The 16,352-nt window shown below is 64.6% G+C and overlaps 3 protein-coding genes across 3 annotated transcripts; 1 reads left to right on the plus strand and 2 right to left on the minus strand.

Moving 5' to 3' along the window:
* The first annotated feature begins 722 nt into the window (after positions 1-722).
* Positions 723-5,556, plus strand: PRPF19 (pre-mRNA processing factor 19). Its single transcript, XM_075713395.1, has 16 exons — positions 723-765; positions 905-1,054; positions 1,514-1,590; positions 1,694-1,835; positions 2,010-2,083; positions 2,203-2,265; positions 2,357-2,398; positions 2,499-2,573; positions 2,869-2,944; positions 3,182-3,291; positions 3,490-3,645; positions 3,721-3,790; positions 3,969-4,054; positions 4,709-4,879; positions 5,071-5,176; positions 5,452-5,556. Exons 1-16 carry the CDS (start codon positions 747-749, stop codon positions 5,547-5,549), a joined length of 1,515 nt encoding a protein of 504 aa, XP_075569510.1. The 5' UTR covers positions 723-746; the 3' UTR covers positions 5,550-5,556.
* Positions 5,557-6,364: 808 nt separating this feature from the next.
* Positions 6,365-10,656, minus strand: ZP1 (zona pellucida glycoprotein 1). The gene is made up of 11 exons (XM_075713393.1): positions 10,491-10,656; positions 10,068-10,189; positions 8,641-9,982; positions 8,308-8,451; positions 7,996-8,180; positions 7,810-7,907; positions 7,455-7,582; positions 7,190-7,379; positions 6,947-7,097; positions 6,574-6,658; positions 6,365-6,468 (listed from the first exon to the last, which is right to left on the minus strand). The coding sequence occupies exons 1-11, from the start codon at positions 10,654-10,656 to the stop codon at positions 6,365-6,367; spliced, it is 2,715 nt and encodes a 904-aa protein (XP_075569508.1).
* A 1,840-nt stretch (positions 10,657-12,496) lies between these two features.
* LOC104030139 (acyl-coenzyme A amino acid N-acyltransferase 2-like) lies at positions 12,497-14,815 on the minus strand. Its single transcript, XM_009481741.2, has 3 exons — positions 14,353-14,815; positions 14,034-14,236; positions 12,497-13,084 (listed from the first exon to the last, which is right to left on the minus strand). The coding sequence occupies exons 1-3, from the start codon at positions 14,813-14,815 to the stop codon at positions 12,497-12,499; spliced, it is 1,254 nt and encodes a 417-aa protein (XP_009480016.2).
* Positions 14,816-16,352: the final 1,537 nt, after the last annotated feature.

Consider the following 16,352-nt stretch of genomic DNA (forward strand, 5'->3'; position numbering starts at 1 on the left):
CCCCCGCGGGGCTCCCCTTCCCCCCAGGGAGCCACCCCCGGTGCCCCCCTCCCTCCTCGTCCCCACGAGTTCCCCCCACCCCATCCCACGGGAGACCCCCGACCCCCCCGCGATCCCCCAGCCCCGGCACCCCCACTCGCTCCAGTCCCCCCAAACCGGGGCCCACGCCCCCCCCCCCGCCGCCGTCTCTACCCCGGGGTGTCCCCCCCCCCCACTTTACCCCCCCCTCCGGCGGACCAGCGCTCACCGCCACCGCGCGGGGGCGCTGCGGAGCCGGGCGGGCCAGGCGCGCGCGCGGGGGCGGGCCGCCCTTAGCGGCCGCCGCGGGGCACGACGGGAGTTGTAGGCCGGAGCGGCCGCGCGCCCCCGTTGCATGCCGGGATCCGGTCGCTGTGGCAACGGCCTCCGGGGAAAAGGGGAGGGGGGGGCAGCGGGGCCCAGTGGCGGCGCGCGGGGCATGCCGGGAGGCGCCGGTCTCCCCCGGAGGAGCGCGGGGGGGGGGGGGGCTGGCGCGGTGCATGCCGGGAGCGTTTCCGTTTCCGGCGGCGGCGGCGCCCGCGTGAGCCGTTGGGAACGTCGCGGCCGCCGCGCGCGCGCCAGCCGGAACCGGAACCAGAACCAGAACCAGAACCAGAACCAGAACCAGAACCAGAACCAGAACCAGAACCAGAACCGTCGTCGTTGTTGCCGCCACCGGAACCGGAGCGGGGCCGTAGCCGGAGCGTCGTGGCCGCCCGGCCTCCGCCATGGCCCTCATCTGCTCCAGTGAGTGCGGAGGCGGCAGCCGCGGAGCAGGCCCCGTGGGTTACCGGGGGCGTTACCGGGCCGGGGGGGGGGTTACCGGGCTGCGGGGTCCCGGTCCCTCGGCGGTGCCGTAATCCCTGCTCCCCTCCTTCCCTCCCAGTTTCCAACGAGGTGCCCGAGCACCCCTGCGTCTCCCCGGTTTCCAATCATGTCTACGAGCGGCGGCTGATCGAGAAGTACATCGCGGAGAACGGCACCGACCCCGTCAACAACCAGCCCCTCTCCGAGGAGCAGCTCATCGACATCAAAGGTACCGGGAAGAGGAGGAGGAGGAGGAGGGGATTGCGCCGGTTCTCCCGGGAAAAGCACCGGCAGGAGCGGGGGTGCAGGCCGGAGGTGCGCGAGTTGTTTGGGGTGCAGGAGGGTTTATTGACGGCGCGGGACTACGGCCAGGAAAAAAAGGGTTTGGAGGAGAAGCGGCGATGGCGGGGCCCTGCGCAGACGCCAGATTTGGCCGCTGTGCCCGGCCTGGGGGAGCCAGGAGTCCCCAGCCGGGTGCTGGCACCCTGAGAAAGGATTCCCGAGGGATCGGTCAGCGACGCTCTCCCTGATAGCCGCGGCAGGCAAACCATCAGCCCGACGGGGTCGGAAAAGCTGAGCCGAAGGGCTCAGGTTGCTGCGGGGTGTAGAGCCAGGGGCGCGGTCGTCTGAAGGCATCGCCGGGAGCGTTGAGGATGCGGTTGATGTGTTCACGCTGTCTCGTTGGCAGTCGCCCACCCGATCCGGCCCAAGCCTCCGTCTGCCACAAGCATCCCAGCCATCCTGAAAGCCCTCCAGGATGAGTGGGTAAGCGCCGGGTCACGGCTGGGAACGGAGCTGAGCGCCGGCAGCTGCCTGCGCCGGAGCTAACACCTTTCCCTCTCTGCCCGACTCTGCCTCGTCCCATTAGGATGCCGTCATGCTGCACAGCTTCACCCTCCGCCAGCAGCTGCAGACCACACGCCAGGAGCTGTCCCATGCGCTTTACCAGCACGATGCCGCCTGCCGAGTCATCGCTCGGCTCACCAAGGAGGTCACCGCCGCCAGAGAAGGTGACGTGGGTGACATGGGATGGGGGCTGCAGGCCTCGGGGAAGGGGAGCTGGGGAGGAGCAAGCAGCGTGTGGCCCGGCAGCAGGTAGTCTCGGTAGCCATCGCTGTGCCGGACGCCGTCTCCTTTCCCCTTCGAGCGTTTGTTAAACTCGCAGCCTTTCTCTGCCTCCGCAGCTTTGGCGACTCTGAAGCCACAGGCTGGCCTCATCGTGCCCCAAACGGTGCCGTCCTCCCAGCCGAACGTGGCGGTGAGTCCCCTGGTGCCTGTCTCAGCGCTTTTCCCTTTGGTCCCCCACTGCCTGTCTCCACTCATTCCCCCTGTTTTCCTCCTCCGGGTGTAACCAGCTCTTTTCTCTGCCCCGTGCAGGGAGCTGGGGAGTCCATGGATCTGGGAGAGCTCGCAGGCATGACCCCCGAGATCATCCAGAAGGTAAGGAAGGGGCCTTCGGCAGCAGCCATTCTCCAGCCTTCCCTCGTGGGAGCCCCAGTCACTCTGTGACCGCTCTTCTCTTGTTTTGCAGCTTCAAGACAAGGCTACGGTGCTCACCACGGAGCGTAAGAAGGTAAGCGGCCCCGTTTCGCTCTGAAGATACAACGGCAGCCGTGATGTGCTATGCCCTGAGAGAGGCCGATGTTTATCTCCGCGCCGTTTTCCATTTGCAGAGAGGCAAGACTGTTCCAGAGGAGCTGGTGAAGCCGGAGGAACTCAGCAAGTACCGGCAGGTCGCCTCGCACGTGGTGAGTGCTGTGATGCAGGCCGGGGTTTGAAAACTCCCCCATGTTAGCCGGGCACGCGGAGCAATCCTGTGCCGCTTTGCAGCATCAATAAGCGACAAATCTGCTGCTGGGCAGAGCAAGGAGCAGGTCGTGACGCTCTGTGCCGCTGCCAGCAGGGATCTGTGCTGGAATAGATGCGGCACGGGCTCCCGCTGTTGGAATGAAACACCTTGGGCTCCTTCGAGGGCTTTTCAATTCCCTTTGGGGGCATTTTCTTGCTTGCGGCATTAATCTGGCATCCTCCTACCTCGTGCAGGGGCTGCACAGTGCCAGCATTCCAGGGATCCTTGCTTTGGACCTCTGTCCTTCCGACACCAACAAGATCCTGACCGGTAAGGGAGCCTCCTCCGCTTGCTGGGGACTGTGTGATGTTAGCTCAGAGCCTGCAGCTGCCTGGGAGCAGGTCCCTTTCTCTCTGCTTTAGGGGATAGAGGCGGGGTGAGGGGCACGAGGGATTCTCACCTCATGGCAAAGCTTCTCCGGACAGTGGTCCCTAGAAAAAGTGGGTGGACTTGGACTTGGTTGGCCACAGACTCCTGTCTCTCACCGCTCCCTGCTTTGTTTTCCAGGCGGGGCTGATAAAAACGTCATCGTCTTCGATAAGAGCTCGGAGCAGATCCTGGCGACGCTCAAGGGGCACTCCAAGAAGGTTACCAGTGTCGTTTTCCACCCGTCTCAGGTGCGCTTGGGGCTGCGTTCGGCCTCTTCCCTCACAGCCAAGTTGCCCCAGATCTGATTTTCTGGGCTGCCTTCTGGTGCTCTCTTCTGGTGGGGTCTCTGCTTCGTGGCGGGCCAGTTCTCTCCTGTAGGGAGCTCTCTCAGGTGGAGAGGTGAAAGTCTTTTGCTGTTTTAACTTTCCTGCCTCATCCCTGTCTAGGACTTGGTCTTCTCAGCTTCTCCCGATGCTACTATCCGCATCTGGTCTGTGCCCAACGCTTCGTGCGTCCAGGTTGTCCGTGCCCATGAGGGCTCCGTGACGGGGCTGAGCCTTCACGCCACAGGCGACTACCTCCTCAGCTCTTCTGATGACCAGGTGAGCTCCGGGCCACAGACCTTCCCCCCCTGCTTCTCATCCCTCTGTGCCCAACACGCTGTTCCTCTCTTCCAGTACTGGGCTTTCTCGGATATCCAGACAGGCCGCGTCCTCACCAAGGTGACGGATGAGAGCTCTGGCTGCGGTAAGGCTTACGGCTGAGTGTCCCTACCCTGGGGAGGCTGTTGCCAGCCTGGAGAGAAGGGATTTTTCTTCCTGTGGGTCCCTGAGCTCCTCGAGCTCAAAAGAACTCTGAAGAGAGGCCTGCTAACGAAGTGAGAAAGTCTCCTCAACGCTCCGAATCTCCCCTTCTGTCTCTGCAGCTCTCACTTGTGCCCAATTCCACCCGGACGGGCTCATTTTTGGAACAGGGACGATGGACTCTCAGATCAAGATCTGGGATCTGAAGGTAGAGCTGGCCCTGGGCGTGTGGGAGGGGACAGGGAGGCAGCGTGTCACGGGGGGTGCTTGGTTTGGCGCTCAGCAGAGCGTTCAGTCCGAGGCGTGGTGCCCGTGTCTGCTGGAGTGGGGCTTTGGGGACTTTCTTCTGTGTTTTTCTCCAAAAATACAAAGCTTCAGCTGAAAAACGGCCACTTCTGATGCCGTAGCTGGCGATCGGGGGTTCTTTTGAGGCGAGGAGATGTTTGCTGCGTCCCCAAGAGAATCAGTGAGGAACAGGAAGGTTCGCAGGCAGGCTGCCTAGCTCTGCTGCGGGATGGGTCTGTGCTGGATGTCCGTGGGTCTCGCTCAGTCCCGCAGCTGCGAATTTGTCAGCGCAGCTCCACGGTAGCGATGGGCTGTAGCTCCAGCACAGGAGCAGCTCCGGCTGTCGGCAGGTTAGCTCTGTAGTCCCATGTTGACCTGTTGAGCCATGGTTCAGGGCAACAAAGCGTGTACGGAAGCCGCGCAGCCTTCGTTCACCCACTTGCATTTTAACTCTGAAGCGGACTGATGACAGAGACTGACGCTGCCCGCCCGGCTGCAGTTGCAAGGATCTGAGATTCCGGTGCGAGGGTGCTGCTGTTTCCTGCCGGCAGCCGGTCTCTAACTGCTTTATCCCCAGGAACGCACCAACGTGGCCAACTTCCCGGGACATTCGGGCCCCATCACCAGCATCGCCTTCTCCGAGAACGGCTACTACCTGGCCACGGCAGCGGACGACTCCTCTGTTAAGCTCTGGGACTTGCGTAAGCTCAAGAACTTCAAGACGTTGCAGCTGGACAATAACTTTGAGGTGTGTGATTGTCCCCTTTTCCCCCCTGACGGCGTGGCTGGGCAGGCTCTCCCAGCATCCGCCATCCCACACCTGCGCTCCCCTGCTTTGGGGGAGCCTCAACGTGGAGGTGCTGCCCCCCTGGCACCCCGAGAGGCCGTTTGGAGCTTCCTGGGCCTGGTTTGAAGCCTCATTCCCCTTCTCCTCCACAGGTGAAGTCTCTCATTTTTGACCAGAGCGGTACCTACCTGGCTCTGGGCGGGACGGACGTCCAGATCTACATTTGCAAGCAGTGGACGGAAATTCTCCACTTCACAGGTGAGGGGCTGGGGCTGGTGGGGGCCATGGGAGGGCGGAGGCGGGTGGGGAGTGTGTAGGTCCCCTCCTGAGGAGGAGGAAATGCTCTCCTGCGTCTGCAGAGCGAGCTCTGCCTGCAGTGAAACCTTCCCGTGGCTGCCCAGCCCAAGCTTTCAGCTTCCTCGGCACAGGCAGGCGTGGAAGCGGCCCGGTTCTGCCCGTGCCACCCTCAGCGGGGAGCGGGCAGGGGCTGACTCCCCTCGGTGCTGTAACCACGGGCTCTCTTCCCTCCCCAGAACACAGCGGCCTCACCACGGGAGTGGCTTTTGGCCACCACGCCAAGTTCATTGCTTCCACGGGCATGGACCGGAGCCTGAAGTTCTACAGCCTGTAGACGTGGGGCCGGGGTCTCGTTGCTGGGCTGGGGTTTGGGGTGGGAGGGCGGGAGGGAGGATCGGGGTCAGGGGAGAGGGAAGCAAATGGTTCATTGCTTCTCCGGCCTCCCCTGCTGTAGTTGTTGGCAGAGGGGAAGTTGGATGTTGCCTTCCCCATGCTCTATGGATTTGTTGTTTTAGTTTTCTTCTTTTCCAGTTCCGTGTGCGTCTTTTCTGGCTTTAGATATTCTGTTCTGTGATTGTAACTGATGCAACAAAAGCCTCCGGCCCTGGCGCTGGTGGCTATTTGCGGCGCGGGATGTGTGGAAGGAGGGAGGGAGGGAAGGACGGTGCAGGTTTTGTAAGCAGTTATCTAGTTTCATTACGGAAATAAAGAACTATTCACCGTAGCCATGCGTGCCAGCCCCTGTCGTCGTGGGGGTGAGGAAGGCTGCTCTGAAGGGCTAGAGTGTAGCACAGAGGAGAGGAGGCTCCGACAGAGCAGGCGGAAGCGCGGGGTGGGACAGGGAACATCGCAGCCCCCAGCCAGCAGGGCTGAGGGGGGGAGCAGGGAGGAGATGTGGGTGCTGCCAGCTCTGGGATGGGGACAGGGGCCCCTGCTCTTCCGTCCCGTCACCCAGGGACAAACCACCGCCGCAGCCTTCGCTTTGAGCCGTGCTATGCACTGGTTTATTTTTTTTTGCAGCTTGCCTGGAGCTGTCAGGCAGCGTCTGGCTGGAGGCAGGCGCTGCGCTGGAAGAAGAGGAGAAGAATTAGAGCTGGGATGAAGGAGCGGTTTAGGGAGCGGAGGGCACTCACCCAGCGCCTTCGGGGCTCAGCCTCGCCGCAGCTTGGGGACTTTTGGCAAGATGATGCGTCCCTGGGAGGTGATGGTGCCCGCGGCTTTAGCTGTCCTGTTCCCCGGAGACCGACGCGCTCCTGGGAAGGGACAGGGGGGTTGGCGTGGAAAGCTGGGGCAGGCGGAGGTCTCCCCATGGCTGGCTGCTGAGGAAGCAGGCAGGAGCCAGTGGCACCTAAACTTACGTGAGGGTACTCCCAGCTGGCAGGAGGGCCGGCAGGGCTCGGGCTGCGCGAGGTGGCACACGGAAGCGCTGCAGGAGATGTACACCTGGAAGCCACAGGTGGGCCAGCGTCAGCGGCCCGACGGTGCTGGGGGTCCCTGGAGAAGGTGCTCCAAGCTCCAAGGAAACCCCATGTCCCAGCAGCATGGGCTTCCCGCTGCCGTTGTGGGACCAGAGCGGAGCAGCGCTGCGCCAGCACCGTGGGCAGCTGGGCGGTTTGCTCGGGAAAGGTGCTGGGGTGGGTTTGGGGGCGACATTGGAGGGCTCGGGGGGGCCCACCAAGGACCTCTGAAGTCCCTGACCAGCCCCCGGGGCCACCCCTGGCCCTCCCTCACCTCTCCCTCCAGCACCTCCATGGAGGGGGGCTCCACGAAGGTGAAGGTGGAGATGACGAAGCGTTGGTAGTGGCTCGGGAAGGGCAGCTGCGGCGAGGCCGGACCCACGGGCACGAGCTGGGTCCTGTAGTTGTCCCCTGTGAAGGGGCACCTGGGCACACGAGAGGGACCCTCGGTTGGTGCCGGTGAGCCCACACCCCCCCCCAGTCTCCATCCTCCTGTTCCCCCCGCTTCCTTGCTCACCCATCCACCAGGATGGGCCACTGCGGCTCAGCCGCGGCGTCGGTGCTGGGGGCCGCCCAGCAGTGATGCAGGACCAGCACCAAGTTGGGGTCCGTCTTCTGCAGGAGGCGAACCTCCACGTAGATGGGGTCCCGGAGCACCCTCACCAAGGGGTAATCGCTGTCGGGGTGGTAGGAGCTGTAGCTTTCGTCTGCGGGAAGAGCGAGAGGCTGAGCGGGGTTGCAGGGACGGCGTGGCTGGGGGGCACGGCAGGGGGGTTGCTCACCCGTGGCGATGCGCAGCTGGAGCCCCAGCGGCCCTGGCATGGCCAGGGGGGCGGCCGTGGAGGGCACGGCCACCTCCATGCGGAGCGGCAGGAGGTCACTGGCGTTGTAGATGCAGCGAGCTTGGAGGCTGCGGGGAGCAGAGCGGATCTGGATGCTCCCTGCGCCCTCCAGCCCCCACCCGCGGCATCAGCTTCCCCCAGCCCAAGGAGGGGTGGGCACCACTGGGGCATCTGCTGCCGGGGACCCCAGTACCAAATACCAGCAAGGATGGGGGGAGCTGGTCTAGGGGAGCTGATGGGCTTTGCAGAGGCGGGGTCCCGGCTCTCTGCCTGGCTTCGCCCACCTTCCCCTTACATGTAGATGCTGTCCCGCGTGATGGAGCCGCGGGGGGACCCCTGGACATCGATGGTAGAGATCAACTGGTTCTCATAGATCAGCCGGTCCTCGATCACCTGGGGTGGGCACGCACACGGGGTCAGGGTCCCCACCCTGAGTGGCTGGGGGGGGTCTCAGAGCTGGGGGGGGGTGCCGCATCCCTACTTGGACGGTGGTGCCGCACTGCGTGACGGGGAAGCGGAACATCACGAAGGTCTCCGTCGCCCTGACGGGCTCGCAGCCGGCCTGGGTGCTGGCGAGGCGCACGCTGTCCAGGTTGTAGGGCTGGGTGGCGAGGCCCCGCGGCACCACGAGGACGAAGTGCCCGTCCAGCAGGCACTGCACGGTGGCTGCGGCACGAGGGAGCGACCCCATCAACCTCAGCGACCCGCGGGGGCCCCCCGCTCCATTCTCCACGCCGGCTGGCCAAGGCGGTCGCCCATGGGATGTCCCCAAGGACCCCACCGAGCATCCTACCCGTGTTGCCGTAATAGCAGGGTGCGACGCGGTCCATGTCGTCGTAGCAGCAGCCCGCTTGCAGGCATGCATCCCGGCCCTGCGGGGCCACGCAGGGCATCCTCCCCACAGCTACCTGGCACTGCTCCCGCGTCAGCTGGGTGCCTGGGGTGGCAGAGGCGGGGACGCTGCCCTGAGCATCGCCCCGAGCAGCCCCCTGCCCTGTCCTCCCAAGCAGCCCCCTGCCAAAGCAGCCCCCTGCCTGCCCCAAGCATCCCTTCATGGCTGCGACATGCTGCTGCGGGGACGGAGGGGACCCAGCCCCAGCTGCATCATCCCACCACGCTGGTTTACCTGCCCCTGCCGAGGGGTAGAAGAGAGCCGTGGATTGCAGCAGACTGGGCTGGGATTGAAGCCCGGGACGTAGCAAACCAGGCTGGGCTTGAGGCTGCAGTCCTGGACGCACCAGACCCGGCTGGGGCTGAGCCTGAAGGCCAGGGCGCACCAAACCCGGTCGGGATTGGGGTCCCGGGCGCAGTAGACCCAGTCGGGGATGGCTGGGATGTACCGGCCCAGTTTGGCTCTGGAGAGCCGGGCGCAGCAGGCTCGGCTGGGAGTGGAGCTGGGAGCCGGGGTGAGGCAGCCCAGCTTGGCTCTGGAGCCCGGGGCGGAGGAGACCGGCTTGGGAGTGGGTCTGAAGGCTGGGGCGACCGAAGCCCGGCTGGCTTTGGGGCTGAGCTCCCGGGCGTACAAAGCCTGCTTGAGTCTGAGCACCAGTATGCATTAAGCCAGACTGGACACCGGCGTGCCCCAGCCCAGGCTGGTTTTGGGGCACAAGCCCTGGACGAAGCCCTTGTTGGGTTTGAGCTCCGGGGTGCACCAGCCCCAGCTGGTTTTGGTTCTGAAGCCCTGGGCGGAGAAGCCCTGCTTGGTTTTGAGCCCCAGGGTGCACCAGCCCCGGCTGGTTTTGGTTCTGAAGCCCTGGGCGGAGAAGCCCTGCTTGGTTTTGAGCCCCGGTGTGCGCCAGCCCTGGTTGGTTTTGGGGCACAAGCCCTGGACGAAGCCCTTGTTGGGTTTGAGCTCCAGGGTGCACCAGCCCCAGCTGGTTTTGGGGCACAAGCCCTGGGTGGAGAAGCCCTGCTTGGTTTTGAGCCCCGGGGTGCACCAGCCCTGGCTGGTTTTGGTTCTGAAGCCCCGGGCGGAGAAGCCCTTGTTGGGTTTGAGCTCCAGGGTGCACCAGCCCCTGGTTTTGGTTCTGCACGCCCGGGCGTATTAAGCCCCGCTGGGGCTGGGTGATGGGGTGAACCACGCCTGGCTGGGGCTGAAGCCCCGGGTGAACCAGGCTGGGCTGGGATTGGGACTGCAGCCCGGGGTGCACCAGCACTGGCTGGGTCTGAGCCACGGGGTGAACCTGCTCCGAGTGGGCTTGGGGAGAGAGCTGGGGTGCCGGGAGGGTGAGGGTGGACTGGGACACGTGGTGCAGGAGGCCAGGTTGGGACAGGGGGACAAGGACATCAGGCTGGGTCTGGTGGACGCTGTTGCCCCGACTGGCCCGGTGCTCCATGTGTGTGTTGCTCTCCGTGAGGATCTCGTAATCCGCCGGCTGCGGGCAGGTCATGTTGACTTCGTAGGAGGCAGCCAGGACCCCGCTGAGCAGCATCTCCTCCAGCTGCACCCTCAGGACGTAGCGGTCCTCCTGCAACGGGGCGGGAGGGACGGTCACCCCCCCCCCGAAGCCCTCCGGCACCGTGGGGGGACCGCGGGTGGGACGGGATCCTCACCTTCACCAGGACGTGGCAGCCCTCGTAGCCGGAGGAGAAGATGACGGCGCCGTCCGCCCCGGCGTTGAGCCAGTGGAGGCAGATGGAGCAGTTGGCCACGTCAAAGCGGGTGCCAAACTCGTCTGCGGGGACGCCGCGGGCACGAGAGAAGTGAGGCGGCACAACCGGGCGCTGTGGTGCTCCCTGGCGAGGCAGGCGCACAGAAACCCTCCCCGGCAGCGCGGCACCCCCCCCACCAAAAGCTCATTCAGACCATTGGGCTCATCCCATCGAGCTCATCCCATCAAGCCACCAGCAAGCCCACCAAGCCACCAGCACCCAAAACTCGGGTTTTTGGGGTAACCCCGGGGCGATCCGGCACACACCCCCAAGGAGAGCTGGGGGGGGGGGGGGGGGGCTCGCGCCTGCCTGCCCCCCACTCACCCATGACTTTGAAGCGGACGGTGCGGCCGCGGGTGGGGTACGCCAGCAGCTGCATGCCGTAGTCGCCGCAGTCGTAGCGGTACCGCAGGAGCGAGAAGGCGGCTCCCGGCCCCGGGGGCAGGAGGAGCAGCAGGAGGAGGAGGAGGAAGGAGCAGCTCTGTCTCATGGTGGCGAGCGAGGCCGAAGCACGGGGATCGCCGTGGTCGGCACTGGGGGCCGTGGATTTATACCCGGCCGGGATCAGATGACCGCGGGGCTGTGCCGGCACGGTGCCTCCTGCTCTGCCCAGGGCTCCTCGCTCCCCTGCCGCCAGCGACCTCGCTGCCCCCGGCCCCGTGGTCACCTCCCGTAGCCGTGCCAGGGTGACCGCGGAGGAACCGAAAGCTCTTCAAAGAAACACTTTGTCCCACAGCGGGAGAGACTGGCCCTGCGAGCGGGGAATGGAGACGGCACCGGCCGGGATGCCCAGCTGGACCAAGCCATCCGGGCTAGCGTGTGCCCACCTCCCCTCTTGCCACACAGCCTTGGGGTTTGCCGCGAGCCGGTGAGGACGGCACTGGCATCTGGCTCCCCGATGGACACCCCGCTGCCAGGGCAGCCGTGGGACCGGGAGCCTGCGGAGGGACCGGGGGAGCAGGGCGGCACGGCCCTGGTGAAGTCTGAGGCGCCGGAGAGTCGGGCAGTTGTCCTCAAATCACCTTCCCGGCACTGCACGCCACGGCTCTGCCCCGCTGGCAGTGCCATGGGCGAACCGAAAGTCCTTCAAAGAGCACTTTGTCCCGTGGCGGCGAGGCGTCGGGAGAAACTTCCTGCAAACGGGCAATCGAGACCTGCCCTGAGCATGGCGCGAGGCCAGGGGACCCCAGGCCACCCCTCAGGGCCGGCTCCTGCACCCTGCCCCGGCACGTGCCGGGCGTGAACGCGCCCGTTTGCCATCCGCTGTCCCAGCCCAGGCACCAGCCTCGGCGTTTTCGGTGTTTAAAACCCACCTGCCTCGTGGGAGCCGCTGTCCTCAGCATTCCCAGGGGAAAACAGGACATTGAGGTGCTGGAGCGTGTCCAGAGAAGGGCAACGGAGCTGGGGAAGGGTCTGGAGCACAGGGCTGGTGGGGAGCGGCTGAGGGAGCTGGGGGTGTTCAGCCTAGAGAAGAGGAGGCTGAGGGGAGACCTGATCGCTCTGCAGCTCCTGGCAGGAGGGTGCAGGGAAGGGGGTGTTGGGCTCTTCTCCCAAGGAACCAGTGATAGGATGAGAGGAAATGGGCTCAAGCTGCACCAGGGAATTTTAGGTTGGATATTAGGAAAAATTTCTTGATGGAAAAAGTGGTGAAGCATTGGAAGAGGCTGCCCAGAGAGGTGGGGGAGTCCCCATCCCTGGAGGGGTTCAAAAAACGGACAGTGGTGGCACTTTGGGACATGGTTTAGTGGGCATGGGGGTGTTGGGTTGATGGTTGGCCTGATGATCTTAGAGGTCCTTTCCAACCTTAGTGATTCCTAGTTTTTACTTTCATTCAAAAATAATGCAGCCAGCAAGCCAGGAAATATGAAATTATTCCTCTGCCCTTAATTGGTTTAGTGGTGGACTTGGTAGTGTTAGGCTAATGGTTGGACTGGATGATCTTAAAGGTCTTTTCCAACCTAACGATTCCATGATTCTATGAAAACCCACCCTCAGCTCCCACCAGCTTGTGGCACCAAACCCGGGCTCAGGGTGAAAGGGCGCATGGGTTTTGGTCATGTCCCCCCCCCTTAAAACCTTAACCACCTCATTGAAGAGCAGTATCACCTACAGCGACACCCCCACACCCCCCAGAGCCATGGCCATGCCTATATATGGACCTATATGCACACAGGGGTCCTCCCGCGTGCCATCGCTGGGACCTGGTGCCCCCATCCCATGAGTGCAGGCAGGACCAGGCAGCACCTGCTGGCAGGGTGCACTTTATTGAGTAGGGCGATGAGCCCGGGGGCAGCCCCGGCCCCCTTTTCCCCATCACCTCCCCACAGCCATCACAGCTTCATGGTGGCGGCGAGGCCCAGGTGGAGCTCCAAGAACTGGACGATCTCCTGCCACGAGTGCTCCTGGGCCTTGGCGTGGGGTTGGGCTTCACCCCCCCACACCACCGGCCGGGGGGTGCCCCGAATGCTGGAGATGCTGCAGAGGGGCGAGCCAGGGGGCTCGATCAAGTGCCCGGCTCCGGGGTAGGAGAGGAGGCGGCAGCTCTCCGGTGGCATCCGTGCCATGGCCAACTCGGCGAAGAGCTTGCTGTTGAAGCTGCGGTCGGCCTCCCCCACCACGAAGAGGACCTTCCCCCGGATCTTCTCGACCGGGATGGCCGAGGCGCTGTACGCAGGGTCCCGGGGATCGGCGAAGATGGCCGAGTTGTCAAAGGCCCCCACCTCCGTGAAGATCACGCGCTCGGTGTAGTAGGGGATGGGGGGAATGCGGAGATCCTTGTAGACCAGCGGGTTGCCGTGGAGGAAGGCCGTGCCGTTGATCCACACCGTGGCCACCACCTGTGGGAGGAAGGTGGCCATGGCCAAGGCCACCTCTGCTCCCTTGGAGACGCCGACAACGCCCAGGCCGGGGCCTCGCACCTGCAGCGGGGGGAAACAGAGCCAGCTGGCAGCACTGCTCACCGGGACGTCACCGGGATGTCCCCAGTCATGAGGACAACCCGCTTGCTGGGACATCCCTGGTCACCAGGATATCCCATGCTTGCCAGGACAGCCCCAGTCACCAGGACATCCCACTCACTGGGATGTCCTTGGTCATCAGGACATCCTGCTCACTGGGATCAGTCACCAGGACATCTTGCTTATCAGGATGTCCCTGGTCAGCAGGACATCCTGCTCATTGGGATGTCCCCAGTCACCAGGACATCCCACTCACTGGGATGTCCCCAGATCACCAGGACATTCCTGCTTGCCAGGACATCCCCAGATCACCAGGACATCCCACTCACCAGGACATTCCTGGTCATCAGGACATCCTGCTCATTGGGATCAGTCACCAGGACATTCCTGCTTGCCAGGACATCCCCAGATCACCAGGACATCCCACTCACCAGGACATTCCTGGTCATCAGGACATCCTGCTCATTGGGATCAGTCACCAGGACATCTTGCTTATCAGGATGTCCCTGGTCAGCAGGACATCCCGCTCACCAGGACATTCCTGGTCATCAGGACATCCTGCTCATTGGGATGTCCCCAGTCATCAATACATTCCTGCTCGCCAGGACATCCCCAGATCACCAGGACATCTCACTCACTGGGACATCCCTGGTCATCAGGACATCCTGCTCATTGGGGTGTCCCCAGTCACCAGGATATCCCACTCACTGGGATGTCCCCAGATCACCAGGACATCTCGCTCACCAGGACATCCCTAGTCACCAGGACATCCTTGATCACCAGGACATCCTTGATCACTGGGATGTCCTCAGTCACCAGGACATCTTGCTTATCAGGATGTCCCCAGGACATCCCTGCTCACCAGGACGTCCCTGCTCTCAGGGGCCACCCACCACGCCGCAGGGCTCACCTTGGGGTGCTGGAGGAGCAGCTTGGCCGCCTCCTCGAAATACTCCAGGTCGAGTTGGACCAGGGTACGGGGCAAATCGTCGTAGGCGAAGAAGGCCAGCGCCAGCACCGCAAAGCCCCGGCTGGCCAGCAGCCCCGCACGAAACTCAATGAGGCCACCTGCACCCCCAAAGAGGTCGATCACCCCCGGGAAGGGTCCCGGTCCTGCAGACAGACAGAGAGACCGTCAATGCCGGGGGCAGAGGAGCCACCGGTGCCATCCCACGCCCCGGGGGTCCCAAAACCAGGCATCCCAGGGTCCCCCATGCCCCACTGCTCACCGGGCGGCAAGAAGAGGGCCCCACGGACCCTGCCCTCCCGGATGGGCAGCCGCTGAACGCCAGGACCCAGGTACCACCGCTCAGCCTCGCAGGAGGCCAGCGGCTGGTCCTGGGGCCCGGTGATCAGGGAGAGGCCATCGAAGACCTCCAGACGGACGAGGAAGGGGCTGCCGGCCACGTCCCGCTTGACCAGCCGTCGGAAGAGGGTGTCGGGCTGCAGGAACCAGAAGAGCCCCATGGGACAGACGCCGGCGTAGCTGCCGCCCAGGGCGGCGTGGCGTCCAGGGTCCACCTCGCCCGCCTCGTCGGCGCGGAAGAAAGCACGCGCCTGGAAGCGCTCGCCATGCTCGTCCGTCAGCGAGGCCCGCAGGGTGACCAGCTGGGAGGGGGACAGCCCCCGTGCCACTATCTGCACCGGCCGGTCGGCCAGCGAGGACTGCGGTGTCACCGTCACCTCCACCATGGTGTACCTGGGGATGGAGATGAGCATCACTCCCGAGCATCCCACTCAGGGCCCGCGGTCGCCCCACCCAGGGATGGAGGGGCTGCTTGGTGGCCCACCGCAGGCTGGCAGCGGGGGACTTGTCCCCCAGGGAGCCCAAGGAGGGGCCACGGGATTTGCGGATCACACGATGGGGTTTGCAGCCCAGCCCGTCCCACTAGCATCCCCTCCCGTCCCCCCCTCCCCGAGGACATGCAGCATCATGTCCCTCCCCAGCACCTCCCACCCTAAACCCCCCTCCGGCAGCCCCCCCAAAACGTGCCCGGCAGCAGGGACACCCGCAGAGACCCCCCCCTTTTTCTTCTGTCCCCCAGCCCTGACGTCCCCAGCACCCACAGTTCCCTCTCCCCATTCTCCTCCTCTGCACCCCGAGGCCAGACCAGGGTAGGGGGTCAGGGTGCAGGGGCTCCGGGCCCCCCCAAACCCGCACAGACCCCGTTTCCCCTCCGTGCAGCCAGGCAGGCCGTGGCAGCAGGCAGGGAGCCCGGCGAGATGCTGGCCCCAACCCAGCCCTGGGAGGAGAAGCCGAATTCGCCCATGTACGCCCTGCCAGGAAAGCAGCCCCCCCCGAAACCCTGCGCCCTCTGAAGCCACAGGGATGGGCTCCAAGCTCCCTCTTACCCGGCCAGGGCAAAGGCTGGGCTGGTGCTGGTGCTCTGGGAAGAGAGTGGGTGGGAGAGGCAGGGTTCCCATGCTGCTTCGGCAATCATTAATCCGGGAAGCGGCGAGGGCAGAGCCCTCCTGCCCCATGACCCAGGGCAGGTTGGCAGCCGCCCCACAGCTCCCCTCTGCCCTATAGCTCCTGCCAGCCCTGCCCTGGGCGTGGGTGGGGAACCCCCGCTCCCCAATTCCTGCTCAGTGGGGACAAGGGGGAGCCCTGCCCCCACCTATTGGGGTCCCCGAGATGCCCCCCAGCCTGGATTAACCCCCCCCGGCGCTTTGCTCTGCCTCAGGGTGGGGGGGGACACACAGGGCCAGCTCCCCCCACGGCCAAAAGCTCGTCCCCCCTCCAGCTGCCACCCCAGGATGAAGCTCCTGGGCCCTGGCACCACTGTTGCCCTCCCACGCCATGGCTCCCCACTGCAAGCGCTGGCTTATCCTGCCTGCAGCTTCGTGTTTGCCCCCACACCGACACCCTCAGCCCCCCCCACCCCACTGGTCTGGCTCGCAGCAGGCTGAAGACACGGCCCTTAACAGGAATGCAGGAAGGGGCGCATTTACAAAGCAAAAACCAGGAAGGTGGAGAGATCCAGGTGGGTTTCCAACCCCAAACCCCTTCCCTTCCAGCCACCCCTAAACCCACCCCGCAGAGCGACAGAGATGGGCCCCTTCCCTTCGTGACAGGCTCCAGGGCTCATTCCCGGGGGGGGCGAGACCCCTCTTTGAGGAAGGGGAGCCTCAGGGGGTGAGGGGCCACGGCGCTCCACAATCCCAGGAATGCTGAGGGAGATCTCGGCAGAGGGAAGGCCCTGAGCTGGAGCCACCAGCACCCCTCCCC

This window comes from Pelecanus crispus, chromosome 6, assembly GCF_030463565.1.
Source record: "Pelecanus crispus isolate bPelCri1 chromosome 6, bPelCri1.pri, whole genome shotgun sequence".
Lineage (NCBI taxonomy): Eukaryota > Metazoa > Chordata > Aves > Pelecaniformes > Pelecanidae > Pelecanus > Pelecanus crispus.